Source organism: Nannobrachium achirus (assembly GCF_963921795.1).
Source record: "Nannobrachium achirus genome assembly, chromosome: 21".
NCBI lineage: Eukaryota > Metazoa > Chordata > Actinopteri > Myctophiformes > Myctophidae > Nannobrachium > Nannobrachium achirus.
The window spans coordinates 16526867-16543854 of NC_137828.1; the positions used below are offsets into that span (position 1 = coordinate 16526867).

A 16988-nucleotide genomic window follows, 5' to 3' on the forward strand; every position below is an offset into this window, starting at 1 on the left:
TCAAATATGATATAATCATCCTGCCCGTGACAAAGGCTATTTTTCCTTTTTTTTAATATATTTTAAGGACACTAGGCCCGAAACTAAGCCTGCATAGGGTTCTTTCCTCTAGAGGTCTGGAGTGTGGCAGGGATAGGGGACTGCGACTCCATTGAATCCAGCGGCCTTCAAATAACAAAAGGTCACAATTTAAAAAAACAGCAGATATACAAGTTCGCAACGCAGCACTCGATGCCTTGCTGTGAGCTTGTATATCTGCTATTTCTTGTCAGTCAGACAGACAGACAGGCAGGCAGGCAGACAGACAGACAAGCAGACAGACATTTAATTGTGCGTGCGTGAACTATCCCTTTAAATGAGAATTTGTGAGTAATTGTACTTTAGTGATCCCCCCCCTATCTGAGTCTGTCTTTTTCTACATAGAGCAGGGGTGGGCCAATTTGATGATGGCGAGGGCCACTATATTTCCACTTACTCCAAATGCCACGTTCTGTCACACAAACCTAGCAAAAATAGACAGTCTACAAGATTCTAGATCTGCTACTTTTGCTGCCCTGAATGTTTTGCTATGTTTTAATTTTTATTTAATTTCAAATCATTTACCGGTAGTTATACTTAATAACAAAATTATTATTATTATTACCATTACACTTTACATTTCATTTATTATATATTGCAATTCACATTTGAAACATCTCAAAGTGTAATGAAGTCCTCCATAGAGTTATAGAGTACTCCCCCTTCTTATTATAACTCTATGGTACTCTCACTCACTCTCTTGGAAGACTGGGTGAGACCATTTATAGGCGGGGGTGTTGCATTTTAAATCACCATACCTTGAGGACAATGGGTTGTGATTTTGCTTTAATTCTTCTTCTGACGGTTTATGCATAATTTGTAATCACAAATATATAAGTTACCGACAGAGGATCATTATAAGGAGTGGAACAGTCCAAAATGCCCCATTCCCTAAGTGAGTGGTATGTCCCAAACAACGTCCCCTCCTCCTGCTCCACTCTGGGCGCGCTGCTGCTTCAAACAACAACAACAGTGGCTGCAGTCTCCATTCCTCCGACCGGATTGTTTTTGCACAGTAAGTTTGGCATATTACTTGTATCTTAACTGTTTTCAATGAAGCAACGAAGCTGTGTTTTGTCCTTATGCTTGATGTACAATGTTGGTATACGTTTATTGTAATATGAACGGCAACTCATTACGCTAAATATACGTGTAGATGCGACAGACGTTGCGGTCCTTTTGTCAGTGTACTGTACACGCGGAACCGTAACTGTTCTGGGTCTGTTCTCAGACCTATAAAAATACATTATTTTTATTTCATATTTCGATGTGTTTGGAGTCTTCCTAACCGGCGCCGACCTCGCGCCAAGAAAGGAGCTCGAACAGACCAATCGTGTTCATTGTAACTGAGTGGCGTCTCCAAGTCAGCCAATCAAATGCGATCATATTGATGTCGTTGGTGACGCCTACCAAAGCATGAAGCCTGTCTTGGTGACAGCGTGAAAAAAACACGGGTGAATGGGGTAATTTCACATTGTTTGATCCGCTAAAGTCAGAATAGTGTAATTATTAAGGATAGGGAAATAATGGTCTCTCTTGGCTTTCTATTCTGAAGTATGATGGTGAAGTTTGGACGTGTTTACAGAGACTAGATAAGTACTATTGTAGTCCAGCTGGTATCAGTATGCATTGTTATTGTTTAGTTAATACACTGACATTTTAGGAAGTTGCAATGCAGTTTTCCCTCATATTGTTTTAATCCAACATCTAAGATGTTGCTGTTTCCTTTTCCCCCCTTCTCTTGGTACACATGGCCACAACTTGTAGAATTTGAATAGGGAAAAGTGTAGATTTTCAAGCTTTGATCTTCTAGGGCAGCTTTTTCAGCTTGTAAGTTGTAAATCACCTAGTATGTTTTTTAGCACAATATAATTATTCTTTAGTGGGAAATGAGTTTGTCAAATTATTAAAGTACAACTGGATTGACTCTTAACAGTTTTCGAATATTGTACCCTCTACACTGCTGTTTCCCAAACAGTGGGCCGTGACCCATTTGTGGGCCGTGGATACATTTTTATGGGTCCCTTAATTTTTAACTACATTTTGATTTAAATTATAATCTCAAAACATTTTAAGTATATTCATGAACAAATGAATGAAAGCAATCTAAGAAATTCCATATTTTAGAAAACAAATTTGTCAAAGTAGTGAAAATAGCTGATCTACAAGTACACAATGCAGCGCAAAGCATTGTGTTGTGAGCTTGTAGATCTGCTGTTTTCACTTGTTTGGGTCCTGAGCAAATATCAAATTTCTCTTTCGGGAAAAGTTTGGGAACCACTGTTCTACACTTCATCTACTTTATTTTAAACCATTTATTTGCATTGGCATTCATTTGGACATTTCTTTCTTTTTTTCCCCAGGATCACATACCAGATTTGAAGAAAGAAGATCGACTGAAAGAAGATTTAAGTTTGAGAATCACTGGTCTTGGGTTAGTACATCTGTTATGTTGACCACCACGCAATCACAGCTCAGTTTATGCTACCACATGGATTAAGCAAACCACACAGCTCAGCTGACATTGCCTCGCTGACAGCTTGGCTCATACTAGACCAATCATTGCTCTGCTCTCACTAGATTGTTGCAGCTTGTACAGCAGTACAGTTATCCAAGTAATGCTAAAAGATTAACACAAAATGGCCCGAGGGCTTGTTTCAATTGTGGTCCCCTGTATAAGACTATAGACTTGGGCTGGCTAATAAACATTATGACTACATTTCTGTCAATTGTATTGTTTAGGCCAACTTCCAAGTCCAACTATGCCAACTCCGACTCTGATGACCAATCAAGTGCTGATGGTGCAAAAAGAAAATGGTTTGCCAAACCGCCTCATGTGGATTTCCCAGGTAGGCCTAATGACTAGATAAAATGGTAAATGGTGCATTTATATAGCTCTTTTATCCAAGGCGCAACACACACACACACACACACACACACACACACACACACACACACACACACACCGATGGCAGAGGAAACCAAGCAAGGCACCAACCTGCTAACCGGGAGTAAGGGGTTCAGAGTCTTGCTCAAGGACTCTTCAACACTAACTCTGGGGGAGCCTGGGATTGAACTAGAAACCCCTTGGAAAACCTGTGTTCAAGGACATTTTTCTACCCCTGAGCAACTGCCGCCCCTAAATGGTAAATGGTGCATTTATATAGCGCTTTTTATCCAAGGCGCTTTATAGATTGTGCATTACATTCACCCATTCACGCACACATTCATACACCAGTGGCGGAGGAAACCATGCAAGGAACCAACCTACTCACTGGGAGCAACTAGGGGTTCAGAGTCTTGCTCAAGGACTCTTCGACATTAACTCAGGGGGAGCCCGGATTCGAACTGGGAACCCTTCGTGCTCTAATAACGGTTTCTCTACCCCTGAGCTATGCCACCCCTAGGGGTGGCATAGCATTTACTTTATATAGGCAATCTTAGAACTGTGATCACTGCTACAGTTAAAAACAAATTACACCTGTCTGACATTGTACCAACAAACTGAGTATTGCATCTGCTGCAGTCATTCTATATAGTTTTAGCCCAAAATACATACATTGTGAATAATATGTCAACTAAATTGTGTTGTAGGAGAGACGCCAACATCGAGAAAGTCCAATTCCAGCCAGGGTCAAAGTTCTGTGCGGACCCTAGAGCAGGAAATGCAAGGTATGCAGTTATGAATGTTAATACATCTTGGTAACTGTTTAAACACAATTTCCAATACCTTCAATTCTGACCCTGGCTTGTTTACCTTTTTAGATGTATCTGATGGCAGCTACAGCCATGTAGAATGGCTTTCCACTGATACGGAGTCGCTGTCCAGAGATACAAATAACAGTAAGTGAACCTATATCTAGCTGGCTCCATGCATTCAACAGAAGCTATATTATCTAAATTAATGTGTATGCATTTCAGATGTAGCAGCAAGATCCACTCCACATCACAATTCTGCAGTGCCCTCAGAACTTGGTAAGTCAGAATAGGTGTAGTTGTACACCATGCTTTTAGATCATGAGAGCATTATCTGTATTCAATTCCTACCATTTTGAGTCATAACTTGTTTTCCAATGGTCCCTTTGTAGATCTGGTTTCTGGCAACTACCAGCACTCTCCACCCGAGCAAGTTGGTGAGTCAGCCATAACAATATTCTTGCATTACAGTGTTGCGTCATAGTGTGTTTTATCACATTATCTTTGACATTAGAAAAGGGAAAATTGGGGGGAGCGTTTCGCTGTTTTCGTGTCATCTGTTCGACACCCAACCCTAACCTCCGTGGGGTGAGTCGCTAATCCTCCTGACGCTCCTTTGTCGAACTGTTCGAAAGAGATTTCCCTTAATTGGGACGGTGCTTTTAGCTTTCATACCATTATTGTTATCCCCGGGTCAGAGCAATATGTCAAACTAGGGACATAGCTGAATGGAAGTCATACATTTACTCATTTAGGAGGTTAGTGTCATGCTAATAACTTCACTGCCTTGTGCATTTCCTTCTGTGTTTCAGCTGGGGTGTCAGGGTGTGGCAGTACTACTGGTGCCCAATTCCACCAGCTGCAGACTCCACAGCTACAGACCCAACAACGAGCAAGCACTGGTATGATACACTCTTTCACTACACTAAGTTGGTGAGACAGGGACACGGAACTCCATCACCATGGGAACCAAATAATTCAGTCAAAGGGGTGGGTGGAAACCCGTCGCTGGCGGCTGTTAGCTTAACGATTTGGACTGCTACAGCCTAGAGCCCCACCAGGCCACTTAGATCAGTTAATACAGGTATGATGACTAGTACCCTCACTAAAAAAAAGGGAACAGGACAAAAACTCGTCCTTGGCAATTCACCCTCCTGGCCACCAACTGTGGAATAATCTCCCTGTTGTACTTAACAGCAGCAGAGCAGACTCACTCCCAAGCCTCTGCTGTGGTCTGAAGACTCACTTATTCAGACTCCTTCATAGCCCATAGCACCTGCTCACTGACCGTACATATGAGTTAGATTGCAATGTTTTTTCTTAGATTACAAGAAGTGCTATGTTTTGTATGTATTGATTTTAGGGGTGCAACGATACACAACATTCACGGTTCGATTCTGTTACAATACGGTACCCAACCTCTAGGGTAGTGGTTCTCTAAGTGGGCTCTGCGGACCCCTAGGGGTCCTTGAGGGGGTTCCAGGGGAATGTAGGTGTGGAGTGGTATTGTATTGTTTGATACAGGGTCATTCGGTTCGATATGTTGCACCCCTGATCTTCATGCATAACCTTGCTTATTGTATGTCGCTCTGGAATAAGAGCATCAGCTAAATGCGTAAATTGTACTTCAGCCAAGCGTAGCCGTCCTGAAAGAGGAGATTACAATAGTGTCATGCCAATAACTTCACTGCCTTGTGCATATCCTACTGTGTGTTTCAGCTGCGATGTCAGGGTGTGGCAGTAACCCTGATGCCCAATACCACCAGCTTCAGACTCTACAGCGTCAGATCCCACCGCTGCACGCCTCACAGCTACAAGACCCAACAGCGAGCAAGCGCACGCCCTGGTACGATGGTACTCTTTCACTACACTAAAGTTGGTGAGACGCGTGTATGTGTCTCCCGTAGGAAGTGAGGCCGATCGCCCCCCGCTACCCCCGCCTCCCCGTTCTTTGCTCCCAGACCACGCCCCCGACCGTCGCGATTGGCCGGCTGTACTCTGCTGTACTTCCTGGCCATGTCCTGTTACTGTTGTTGTCGCGTCGCACTAGTGCTGTCACGCGTAGAAGGATGTTTGAGAGAGATGAGATTCAATTTATTGTCAGTGTACAGTACAAGTACAGTACAGTACAGCGAAAAGTATTTTCACATCTCATACGTGGAGACGTTTGAATACGCGGAGACGTTTGGACTTTTGGAAAAATGAAAATGCGCGTGATTTACAACGCTGCCGACCGACCGATGACAATATTGTTGTTGGACCGTCGCTAAATACCATCTAATGATGTAAAGTTCGATTACTGTACCACATGAATAGCGTGGCATTACTGCCCACAGAAAGGATGTGGAGTCTGAATTACAAGTGAATATGAGTGAATTATTCTGCCTGCCTTTTCTGCTTCATTTTCACATTGTGACACTGCTGCTGAAGATACTGCTAAATACACCTTTTTATTGTATATTTGTCATTTGTATTCCACTGCCCTGGTATAACAGTTGTAACTGCACATTCATTTTAACTTTTACTGCCACTTTATTTGAAGTTGAAACTTTTTGTTGCACTGCCCTGGTATAACAGTTGTAACTGCACATTCATTTTTACTGTGAATTTTACATTAAAGTGTATCAAAACTGAACTAATGTCCCCTCATTTATGTTTGTATACTATATAAACAATGTATACTATTCTAGTACTTTTTAGTCCCACACTGCTCCCACTGCATTGATGAAGTGATCACTCAGGAGAGCACTTCACACAGTACAATTTATGTATTTAGCAGGGGTTGCAACGACGCGTTGTGAGCTTGTAGATCTGCTATTTTCGAACATTATGTACCTTTACCTTTTGAAGTATATTTGTCTGATCTAATGTAACGCCTCATCAAGCATCTCTACTAACAATGATGTCATGCAGACAATAGGCCTATAGAATAATGTAGGAGGAGGAGGAATGGATGGAATTCTGATGGCTCATATATCTACCTTTCAGGTGGTGTAGAATTAGCATCACTATAACACCTCATTAATCATCTCTATGTATATACTAGGCTGATAATAATAACAAAAATGATAATAATAACAAAATAACTAATAATAATAAGTAATGCCACGCTATTCATGTGGTACAGTAATCGAACTTTACATCATTAGATGGTATTTAGCGACGGTCCAACAACAATATTGTCATTGGTCGGTCGGCAGCGTTGTAAATCACGCGCATTTTCATTTTTCCAAAAGTCCAAACGTCTCCGCGTATTCAAACGTCTCCACGTATGAGATGTGAAAATACTTTTCGCTGTACTGTACTGTACTTGTACTGTACACTGACAATAAATTGAATCTCATCTCTCTCAAACATCCTTCTACGCGTGACAGCACTAGTGCGACGCGACAACAACAGTAACAGGACATGGCCAGGAAGTACAGCAGAGTACAGCCGGCCAATCGCGACGGTCGGGGGCGTGGTCTGGGAGCAAAGAACGGGGAGGCGGGGGTAGCGGGGGGCGATCGGCCTCACTTCCTACGGGAGACACATACACGCTGGTGAGACGAGGACACAGAACTCCTCAATGAATGCTGTTTGACATATATTATGACCTACAATTCAGATTTTGGGTTCAGACAACCTCTGAGATACAGGACCACTATCAGATTGTGTTGCTACTCCCAAACTAAAGTGGAAATGTAACTAAGAATTTTGTTTCTACGCTGAAATGGACTGTTGTCTTCTCTCTCCCCCCAGCCCCCGTTCGCAAATTAATGTATAGGCTAAACATTTCTGATAATACAACTTATTTTGACTGTCCATTCACGTACAACTTAAACTGCACACTCGTATTCCAAACCAAGGCAGCCGCAGCTCACAGAGTTTAGCGACATGACAAACCGACAACTAGGCCTACCCAGCAACAACTATCTTTTCCTGTCTTACCTTCACAATAAAGTGTCTCCCGTTTACCTCCCAGCTTATTTTACACAGGTTATTAACAGGAAAAAGTGTAACTTAACCAGTGTGTATTTGTGCAACCAGACGTGCATGTGAGAGAGTGATGAGGGGGAGAGAGAGAGAGAGAGAGAGAGACATTGAGAAAGAGAGGGATTCGCGGTGATATTAATGAACTGCCGTGTCATTTTCAATCGGTCCTTATATTTTCAATTTCCGGTCTAACGCAATCTTTGCTTTATACATGTGTAAATGTCCCTGTACGCAATTATACTGTATGTTGGATTATTGACTGCTGAGTGAGAAAACATTGGACATCAAGCTAATCATCTGGGGACCCCACAAAATAATTTGGGGACCCCACCCCAGGTTTGGGACAGATGGTGATCCAGAACATAATTACGCTCTTTGTGAGCCATAGTACAGTTTGAATCCAACTCCTATGATGTATTGCACGTCTCCTCTCTCACTCTCCTCCTCACACCTTCCTTATTTTTGTAATCTTGTCTTTCAGCTGCTGCTCGGCAGTGTGACTGCACACTGACCCCCACAGTCTTCGGAGACACTGTTAAGAAGTGGCTGCGGTTTGCTCATAACCGTCGAGGAGGCCTTCCCAAGGAGTCAAAGTGCCGCAGACGCAACTCAAACCAACCCAGCTCAAACTTAAGGGTACCCCTGTGTGTCCTCATGGACAATATTGTTCTTTAATGTTCACAGCTTTATGGACTGATGTTCAGAGTAAAATGTTCACAGCTTTATGGACTGATGTTCAGAGTAAAATGTTTACAGCTTTATGGACTGATGTTCCTGCAGTCTAAGAGTTACATTTGTATTAGGTTTTGCTGTGGTGCAATGCCATTTTGATACTGTTTGGGTAAAACAGTGAGTGACTTCAAGTATCTCACAATGCGGCATGATGTGAACTTGTTGATCGGCTATTTTGTTCCCCCAGAATTGGTGTTGATTTTGTCGACAAACTGTCAAAAAGTTTGTCTACCTTTTTTCACTTCAAAGTGAATAAACTATTCATTCTATGATGACTAAATATATTGACAATTTCGTCAACAAATAAAAGCTAGACTAAAATGTTAGGGAGGGAATTAGTGGAGGATATGCTTCGTTGTGCTCTGGTGTTGCACTCTGAAAATGGCAGATCTACAAGCTCACAACACGTTACTCTGACCAACCAAGTGTAAAATCTGCCATTATTATTCCATAACGGTTTGCTAAAATACATTTGGTTACGCCCGCCCAGTAACACGTGTGGCCATGACATTATGTATCTTGGGGAAAGTTGTATATATATTGACTTGAATGTAAGGAACTGTAAAGGATTTTTTTTTATTCTGGGGTGCCTTTGGAATAAATTTGAATATTAAACATGTTTTCTGTCTTAAGCTTTTTTTTATATGCATTTGGGGAATTATGTTAATAGAAGTAATTTTTAACTAGCTAGTAATCCATTTAAGTCCTAAGACATCAGCAGAAACTTGTGAAAAGCATAACTATTTTCTAATGGACTAACCATAGAATATTGTTGTTACAGTACTTTAGAGAACATTTATATTTAATGTAAAATGTGCATGTAAATTCTCATTTAGATGATGGTTGAACAGATGTTGATTCCTTAACATTGATTAAATATAAAATCAACTAAAATGTGCATGCAGATTACCATTTAGATGATGGTTGAATCAATGTTGATTCCTAATGTTGATTCTACATTAAATCAACTAAAATGTGCATGCAGATTACCATTTAGATGATGGTTGAATCAATATTGATTCATAACGTTGATTCAACGTAAAATCAACTAAAAATCAGCTTGCAGAATACCATTTAGATGATGGTTGAATCATGGTTGAATCAATGCTGAAATAGTGCTTAAACACCAATGTTGAATCAATATAAAATGGCGTTGTGATTTCAGCATAGTTTCAACGTTGGTGTTGAATATTGATTCAACCGTTCTGGCCAACTATTTTGCTACGTTGATTCAACCATATTTTGCTATCTGGGAGGGCTTTACTTTGCGAAAGAACGTACACATTTGGAGATACGAGGTTTCCACCTGACAACGACGATATACTAGTGTTGTTGCTGCTCTTATACCACCATTATTACTGGGGTTGGTGGGGGCCTGACTGTAGCCCCCCGTGGGCCGCAAATGACCCGCGGGCCGCCTATTGGGGAACCCTGCCATAGCCTGTCACTACTGGGGATCCTACATAAACAAACAACAATAACCAAAGGATTTGACTGACTTGTCGTCTCGCGTCGACGGACAACTACAATCCACTATCTCCGAATGCTATCTAGAGTCTGGAGCTACACCTCCCGAAATCGGAGTCATCTGTTTTCTCATTTCCTTTCACGGAAATATATTTAAAAAGGGACTGGCAACGATCGAGTCCCTGGCACATTCTTTAATTTCCATTTCTTCTCAATAAGCAAGCTATAGGCTACTGTATACTTTAAATTTGTTTGATTTATATTAGGATACATCCACGCGACTGTAAAGACGAAATGGAAGTGGGGGAGGAGGCTTCACATCTGCTTACCCCTTTAATCATGGAAAGAGCTTCCATGCTCCAGAGTCCAGACTGTATGAGCGGAAGCATTTGTAAATTCTGGGAGGCAACGGTCTGGCCACAGTGAGACTAGGTGACTTGCAGAAGCTGACAAACAGGGGAAAGCTACACGAGGCAATGATGGCTTCCGCCGGTACAGAGAAAATATATCTCTACGTCCAGTGTTGTTTTTGACAGGAAATTTTGATTTCATTTTAGTCATAGTCTTTTGAATAAAATGTCTTTTAGCTGTAGTCATAATTTAGTCACCTGAAAAGTTTTTGTTTTAGTCTTAATTTTAGTCGACTAAATATCATGAGATTTTAGACGACTAAATCTACAGTTGATGTAGTCGACTAAAATGTATTTTGGCGGGCCTTGATGGTGTCGTAATGACTGATTTTACACTTTGTTTGCGTGCTGAAAATAGCAGAGCTACAAGCTCACAACACATCGCAACACTGGAGAGCAACCAAACATAAAATGACTCTTCTCCACTAGTCCATCCCCAACATTTTAGTCAAGTTTTTATTCTGTTGCCCAAATTGTCAATATATTTAGTCTTAGTTTTAGTCATCACAGCTTAGTTTTTATTTAGCTTTTATTTAGTTTCCGTCGGTGAAAAAAACACAGTGGACAAACATTTTTCGTCATAGTTTTAGTCGACAAAATCAACACTGCTACCGTCAACCAAACTAATGTTCTGACCTTTCAACGTCATGCACTGTGGCAGAAACTCTCCCCAACGGATGTCAGATAGACACTCAGCTGCCTGTCGTTGCAGAGAGTTATGGGGTGAGGGAAAATCGATGCACTGTAAACTCTCTCCCGCCCCCCGCCCCCCTCTCTCTCTCTCTTTCTGTCGCTCCTGCACTTCTTATCTGTACCTTCCATCCTTACTCAATTCCCCGTAGCCAATTCACAACTCGCCTCCCTAAACGCAGTGATGGCACAGTTTGACAAATGCCCCATTTTGCAACCACAATATCTCTGCCTTCGGGGCCAGTCACACCGAGCACTATAACTATAACTATAAAAGTATAGTTTAAAAAATGTTGATGGCAGTGTTCACACAGACTATATATATTTATATATATAAATAAATATATATCTTAATAATATTATTAGTGAGGGAGGCCATGGAGGCCATGAAAGCCTATTCCCAGAAAACCAGTAAACGTAACGGTTCCCCGCTTGGCATGTACACTGCTCAATACTCTGGCAAGCAACTAAGCTATGTTTGCCGCCATGATTGTACTTAAATGTCATACAATTAATATAAAACGACATTTTTTATACAGGCATATATTTTAGCCACCTCTCGCTAGGACCCCCCTCCCACCCTACTGCGCATGTGCGACTGCAGTGCACACACAGTAGAGATGGGATTTATGGCTCTCTGAAGTGAGCCGGATCTCTGGGATCCGTTCGTTTCAAAGAGCTGTTCAAAAGACTGGCTCATTTGAGTTACTATGTAGATTTTGATTATGATTACAAATAACTTCAACCCTATATAAATGTATTTCTGACATACATACAGTATGTAGCCTACATAGATACCTGCCATTTGAAAATAGCCGATCTACAAGCTCACAAATGCTTGATTGGAGAAACAAGGGAAAAAGATTTTCTCTGAAACCTTTATATAGCCTATAAATATGAAAAACTACCGGACATTGTTCTGTACTGACTAAAGTTAAGAATGCCCATATTAAGAAAATGGAACAAATACAATTAATGATTGAGTTGGGTCAAATATTCTTGTTTGTGTGATATTTCTTGTATGTGTGAGTGGAGTCTCTGGACATTAGTGAGTAAGCAAACTGCAGATGTTTGCTCATGATGTGTAGGGCTTCATGTACACATAACAAAAGTTACATAGTAATCAAGTAAAGTGCTTGAGTAATCTGCTTGGTTACTTTACTCCACTGTCTACGTAATTCCCAAACATTTGTTATGGGAAATATTGGACTGGTCATAATTTGGGACTGGTCATAATTTGTGTATACAGACGCCAGGTCTGTGAGAACTTATGACGATATTCATCTGTTCTCGATAGAGCCAAAGAGTGTGAATGTATTTAGCATTTCCATTGTAGGTTTGGAGAGCCACCAGGACTGGTGACCTTTGTGTTGCAGATGAGTTTGAGACCTTTTGTTTAGATCTGGGAGACTTTTCTATATTCTGTAGGATTTTCTTCCTGCCTCTCAGCAGGGCACCCAACACCTCTTTTATAGTATGGTAAACCTATGTTCTCTCATGTTGACGTTGGGTGTGGACAGAAAACACTTTGGTTCTTTTCATTCAAACTTGTCATGCTGATTGGCTGTATTGTCATGTGACACTTTTACTCCACCAACACATTTAAGCCCAAACTAGTAGTAATGAAAGTAGCAGATCTACAAGCTCACAACGAGTCGCTTTGCGCTGCCTTGTGGACTTATAGATTGGGTATTTTCAGGGACGAGAAGAAGCTGGAACATTTATTTTTTCTCTAATATTTACATAGTATTGTTAAATACACTGTTTGGGGGCTGTGTTAAGCTCAAAGCATATGCGCAATGCTTGCTTGCCATCGTACTCAGACATGTAGTTAACATCGTTTTGTTTTCATAAATATGCATAATTGTTGAGTACACTGTTTGAGGATTTGTGAAGGCCAACATGTGCACGATGTTGACGTATCATTATCCTCAAGCATGCATTCAAGCAATGTAGTTTTGTTTTATAGATAATGAATGAGATGATGTGAGGTAAATGTATTTTAAAAAAAAAAAAAAGAGGGGATTTATAGATAATGACTTATGAAAAAATATGTCAATATGATGCAGAAATGATGAGAACATATGCAAGTGACCTGGTGTCTATTTTTTATGAATTCCTCTGCAGGCGCGTCTGTCCTGTGCTGTTCTCGGATACCCCCCTCAACTCGCTCCCTAATGCCTGCCTGCCAGTGCCCGATGCCCAACCTGCAGCAGCAACCACAGCACCCTGCTCAAGCCTGGTGGCTTATAGTGACCACAAACCCTGCTCAACCTGTCAACCTATCTGCCTGCCTGGTGACCTCAACTCTCTCCTACCGTCTGCTTGCCTCCAGTGCAGACAAGGGGAGGGGGCAATGGCCACATTCAGCTAAGAGAAAAACATTGACCTTTTTGAGGAAAAAGAAGAAACTGAAAAACACTGACATTTTGAGAAAACTAAGCAGCATAAAGAAGAAAAGACATTTTGAGAAGAAAACTGACAATGCAACTCTTATGAACGTTGTTGGCCCAGCTGTCAATAAGTTATCGCAAAACGATTGACTCGTTGCAAATAGACTACAGCGCACCGCGTTACGAGGAGAATGAGGGCAGCAAGCGGGGACTGGCGCAGGGTGACGGGGAGGGTTTGAGAACTGCACACGGCGGCGTCCTCCAGATGAATTCAACAAGCAGGTTGTATAATGCATTCAAACACACACTATACATCATGAGATATGACATTATGATAAGAAAGAAAACGACAAACGTGTTAGATTTTGTTAACTACTCTGTCAAAGTTATTTCTAAATGATGGAAGACATTTAAGTCCACCACAGCCAAGGATCATCCTTGGATGTGTGTATGTTGACACCTGAAGAAGCTATTTTAGCATCCAGTGATAACATACCAAGTCACAACAGAAAAGAAGTACTCACTTTTAGATTAAAGGCCCTCCCTAAAAACACATACTGTAGTGTAAACTGATGCACAAAGCAATTATTCACTGAAGTGAATCAAAGTGTGACAATGCTATGTATTTTGTTGAATTTAAGAAATTATTATGGTATATACCCCGGCCACATTCATTGTAAGCTAGAATTACATTTATTGTCGTAATTGAAGTTACATTTATTGTTTTAATTAAGCAATTTAAATTGTTTTAATTAACAAAAGGAAGGAATATGATATGGCAATAAATATAATTATAATTCCCCTTGTTTAAGAGACTTTCATAGTAGACAGTTCCCGCAATTTCTGTTGACCTTAGGCACACACACACACACACACACACACCCTGACCTGTTACTACCTGCTGTGAGACTGTCTTGCAGCTGCCCTGTGATATAACCTTTGATCTGTCCTCTATGGCACTCTCCTCCTCTTCCCCTCCCTCCCTCTCCCTCTCCCCCCCCCCCTCTGACACACACACACACACACACACACACACACACACACACACACACACACACACACACACACACACACACACACACACACACACACACACACACACACACACACACACACACACACACACACACACACACCTCCTCCCTACCCCCTATTCTCCCCCCATCTCTCTTCTCTCTCTCCCTCTGTCTCTGTCTCTCTCCAATCTGTATACTATCTATATATCTATGTAAGGAATGTACTACTGTATGCCTTATTATGAGTTCCATCATATACCATTCTGTAATGTATTGTTTCTATATGATGATTGACAATGAATCAATATACTGTATGTATATACTGTCTGACAATTGCCAGCTAATGTAGGCTTGATCTGTTTGTATGATCCCTCCCACTATTGTATCTGTCCTCCTGGAGGGAGGAGTTCACCTATGCAATATATACGGTGTGTTGGCTGACATTCTGGGCCTTCATTCTCTGCTAACAGCCACGTGCTGTTGGTAGACAAATGGGCCCGGACACAGCTATTCTTCTCTTATTGGCAGACTTTGTCAATGAGACAGAGTATCCATTTGACTGTGTTCGTGAACAATAAAATACGCCAGAAAGCCAGACCCAGTTGTCCTTATTTGAAACAACTCTAAACACCGTTTGCCTCCGAGATGTACTATATTTATATATATATATATACAGGTATATATATATATATATATGTTACAGTATGTTCAAGAAACCAGTAAAAGTTGTCAAGGAGCACTCGTTTTGACGTTCACCACACACTAATCACCACCAGATGGCGACGTCAGCCACTGCTCTGCCATTCACCAGAGTGTATATAAGAGAGTTACGTCACGCTTTGAACTCGCCGCAGACCGGAAGTGTTTACTCTTTATTTACTAGCCTAGCCTAGCCTAGCCTAGCCTAGCCTAGCCATTAGCTCCATTGTAGTCACTTGGACAGGGCGTTTAACGTGCGCTTGCCCAGGCCTTACGGCCTGGGCATAAATATAACGATTGCATTCACCACGGCTTCGTAACTCGCGCGGCGCTCCGCCGGCCGCGCGGCCCTGGCCCGCTCTTCGCGGCCACTCGCGCCTGCGGCGCTCGGGGGCGAAGAGCAGGACCAAGGTCCGCTGGCCTTCGCGCCGCTTGGGGCTTCGTGGACCCAGGGGGGCCTCGTAACTCGTTTGGGCTTCGTGGATACAGGGGGGCTTCGGTAGCCGCTCGCAGTGTCGTGGACAATAGAGCGGCGCACCGCCTGGAGTACGTTGTTGTGGCGACCGCTTGCTCCGCCCCGTGCCGCACCACGAGTGCTCCGCGTCTCGAATGTGCTGTTTCTCTAATATACTATGACATATATATATATCGTCGTTGTCGGGTGGAAACCTTGTATGTCCAAAACCGTTCTTTTTTATCATTTAAAAAAATGAACTAAACTAGTGAAAACAGCAGATCTACAAGCACACAACGCCTCGCGGTGCGAGGCGTTGTGTGCTTGTAGATCGGCTGTTTTCACTACTTTTGTGCGACGGCCTTGTCTGATGAAGCAGGGCTTTACTTCGCAAAAAAACGTACACATTTGAAACTTGGAGATACGAGTTTTCTTTCCGACAGTGACGATATATAAAAAGAAACTACAATGGTGAACAATATAGTTATAGTTGTCTTAAAGGGGACATCCAGACCAAAACACATATAGGGTTAAATCTGCCTTTTATCATACCCCTTCATACCTGCTTTAGTCGTTTTTTTTTCATAGCTGCCCCTGTTGCTAGATTTCGGCTGCCCCTGTTGCTAGATTTCGCGGGCCCTCTCATAACTAACACAGTGGATTGTCCTTAGGCTAGTGCGGTTATTTCTTTAGCTTCAAAGTTAGTATTTTTTGATTGGATTGTGTTTACACAATGTCCTGAGACCAACCAAACCACTGTTTTGACCTCACAGGCACCCTTACTTGTCAAACAGACCCCTCCCTCCCCTCCCTTTCTAGCCTCTCCTCTCCCTGCCCTGGTGCAGAGCAGAAGCCGTTTGAGCCCGCGAAATCTAGCAACAGGGGCAGCCGAAATCTAGCAACAGGGGCAGCTATGAAAAAAATCGACTAAAGCAGGTATGAAGGGGTATGATAAAAGGCAGATTTAACCCTATATGTGTTTTGGTCTGGATGTCTCCTTTAAGTGCCCTATATAACTGAATAACTGAATACAGCATGACCAGCTGTTATAGAAGAATGATGATGGCTGATGATGACATACATCACGTTAGTTAGTCATTTAGTTAGCATTAGTTATTTAACCAATATACTTCGTTGACTGGAGTGCGGAGTCCCATCCTATTTTCCCTTTACACCAAATATATTTGCAGAAGAAATAGCAGATCTACAAGCTCACCACACCATAATGTCTTGGGTGAATTCTCGCCAATTATGACCAGAATAACTTTAAATTAAAGCATCTCTAGCTGTGTTATTTGACCAGTGCTGAATATCACAGTTTCCAACGACAAGTTAAGCATTTAGGAGACTTATCCAGAGTGAGTACAACCAATGACAG

The 16988-nt window shown here is 41.9% G+C and overlaps 2 protein-coding genes across 2 annotated transcripts in view; one reads left to right on the forward strand and one right to left on the reverse strand.

Moving 5' to 3' along the window:
* Positions 1 to 16988, reverse strand: part of hecw1a (HECT, C2 and WW domain containing E3 ubiquitin protein ligase 1a) — a gene marked incomplete at both ends in the record, with an annotated part of 258365 nt that overhangs the window by 214417 nt on the left and 26960 nt on the right. The gene's annotated exons all lie outside the window — the stretch shown is intronic.
* LOC308307072 (uncharacterized protein) lies at positions 1049 to 8846 on the forward strand. The gene is made up of 10 exons (XM_080752187.1): positions 1049 to 1093; positions 2442 to 2512; positions 2821 to 2927; positions 3673 to 3750; positions 3844 to 3921; positions 4000 to 4053; positions 4167 to 4211; positions 4587 to 4676; positions 5494 to 5620; positions 8231 to 8846. Exons 4-10 carry the CDS (start codon positions 3744 to 3746, stop codon positions 8247 to 8249), a joined length of 420 nt encoding a protein of 139 aa, XP_080608313.1. The 5' UTR covers positions 1049 to 1093; positions 2442 to 2512; positions 2821 to 2927; positions 3673 to 3743; the 3' UTR covers positions 8250 to 8846.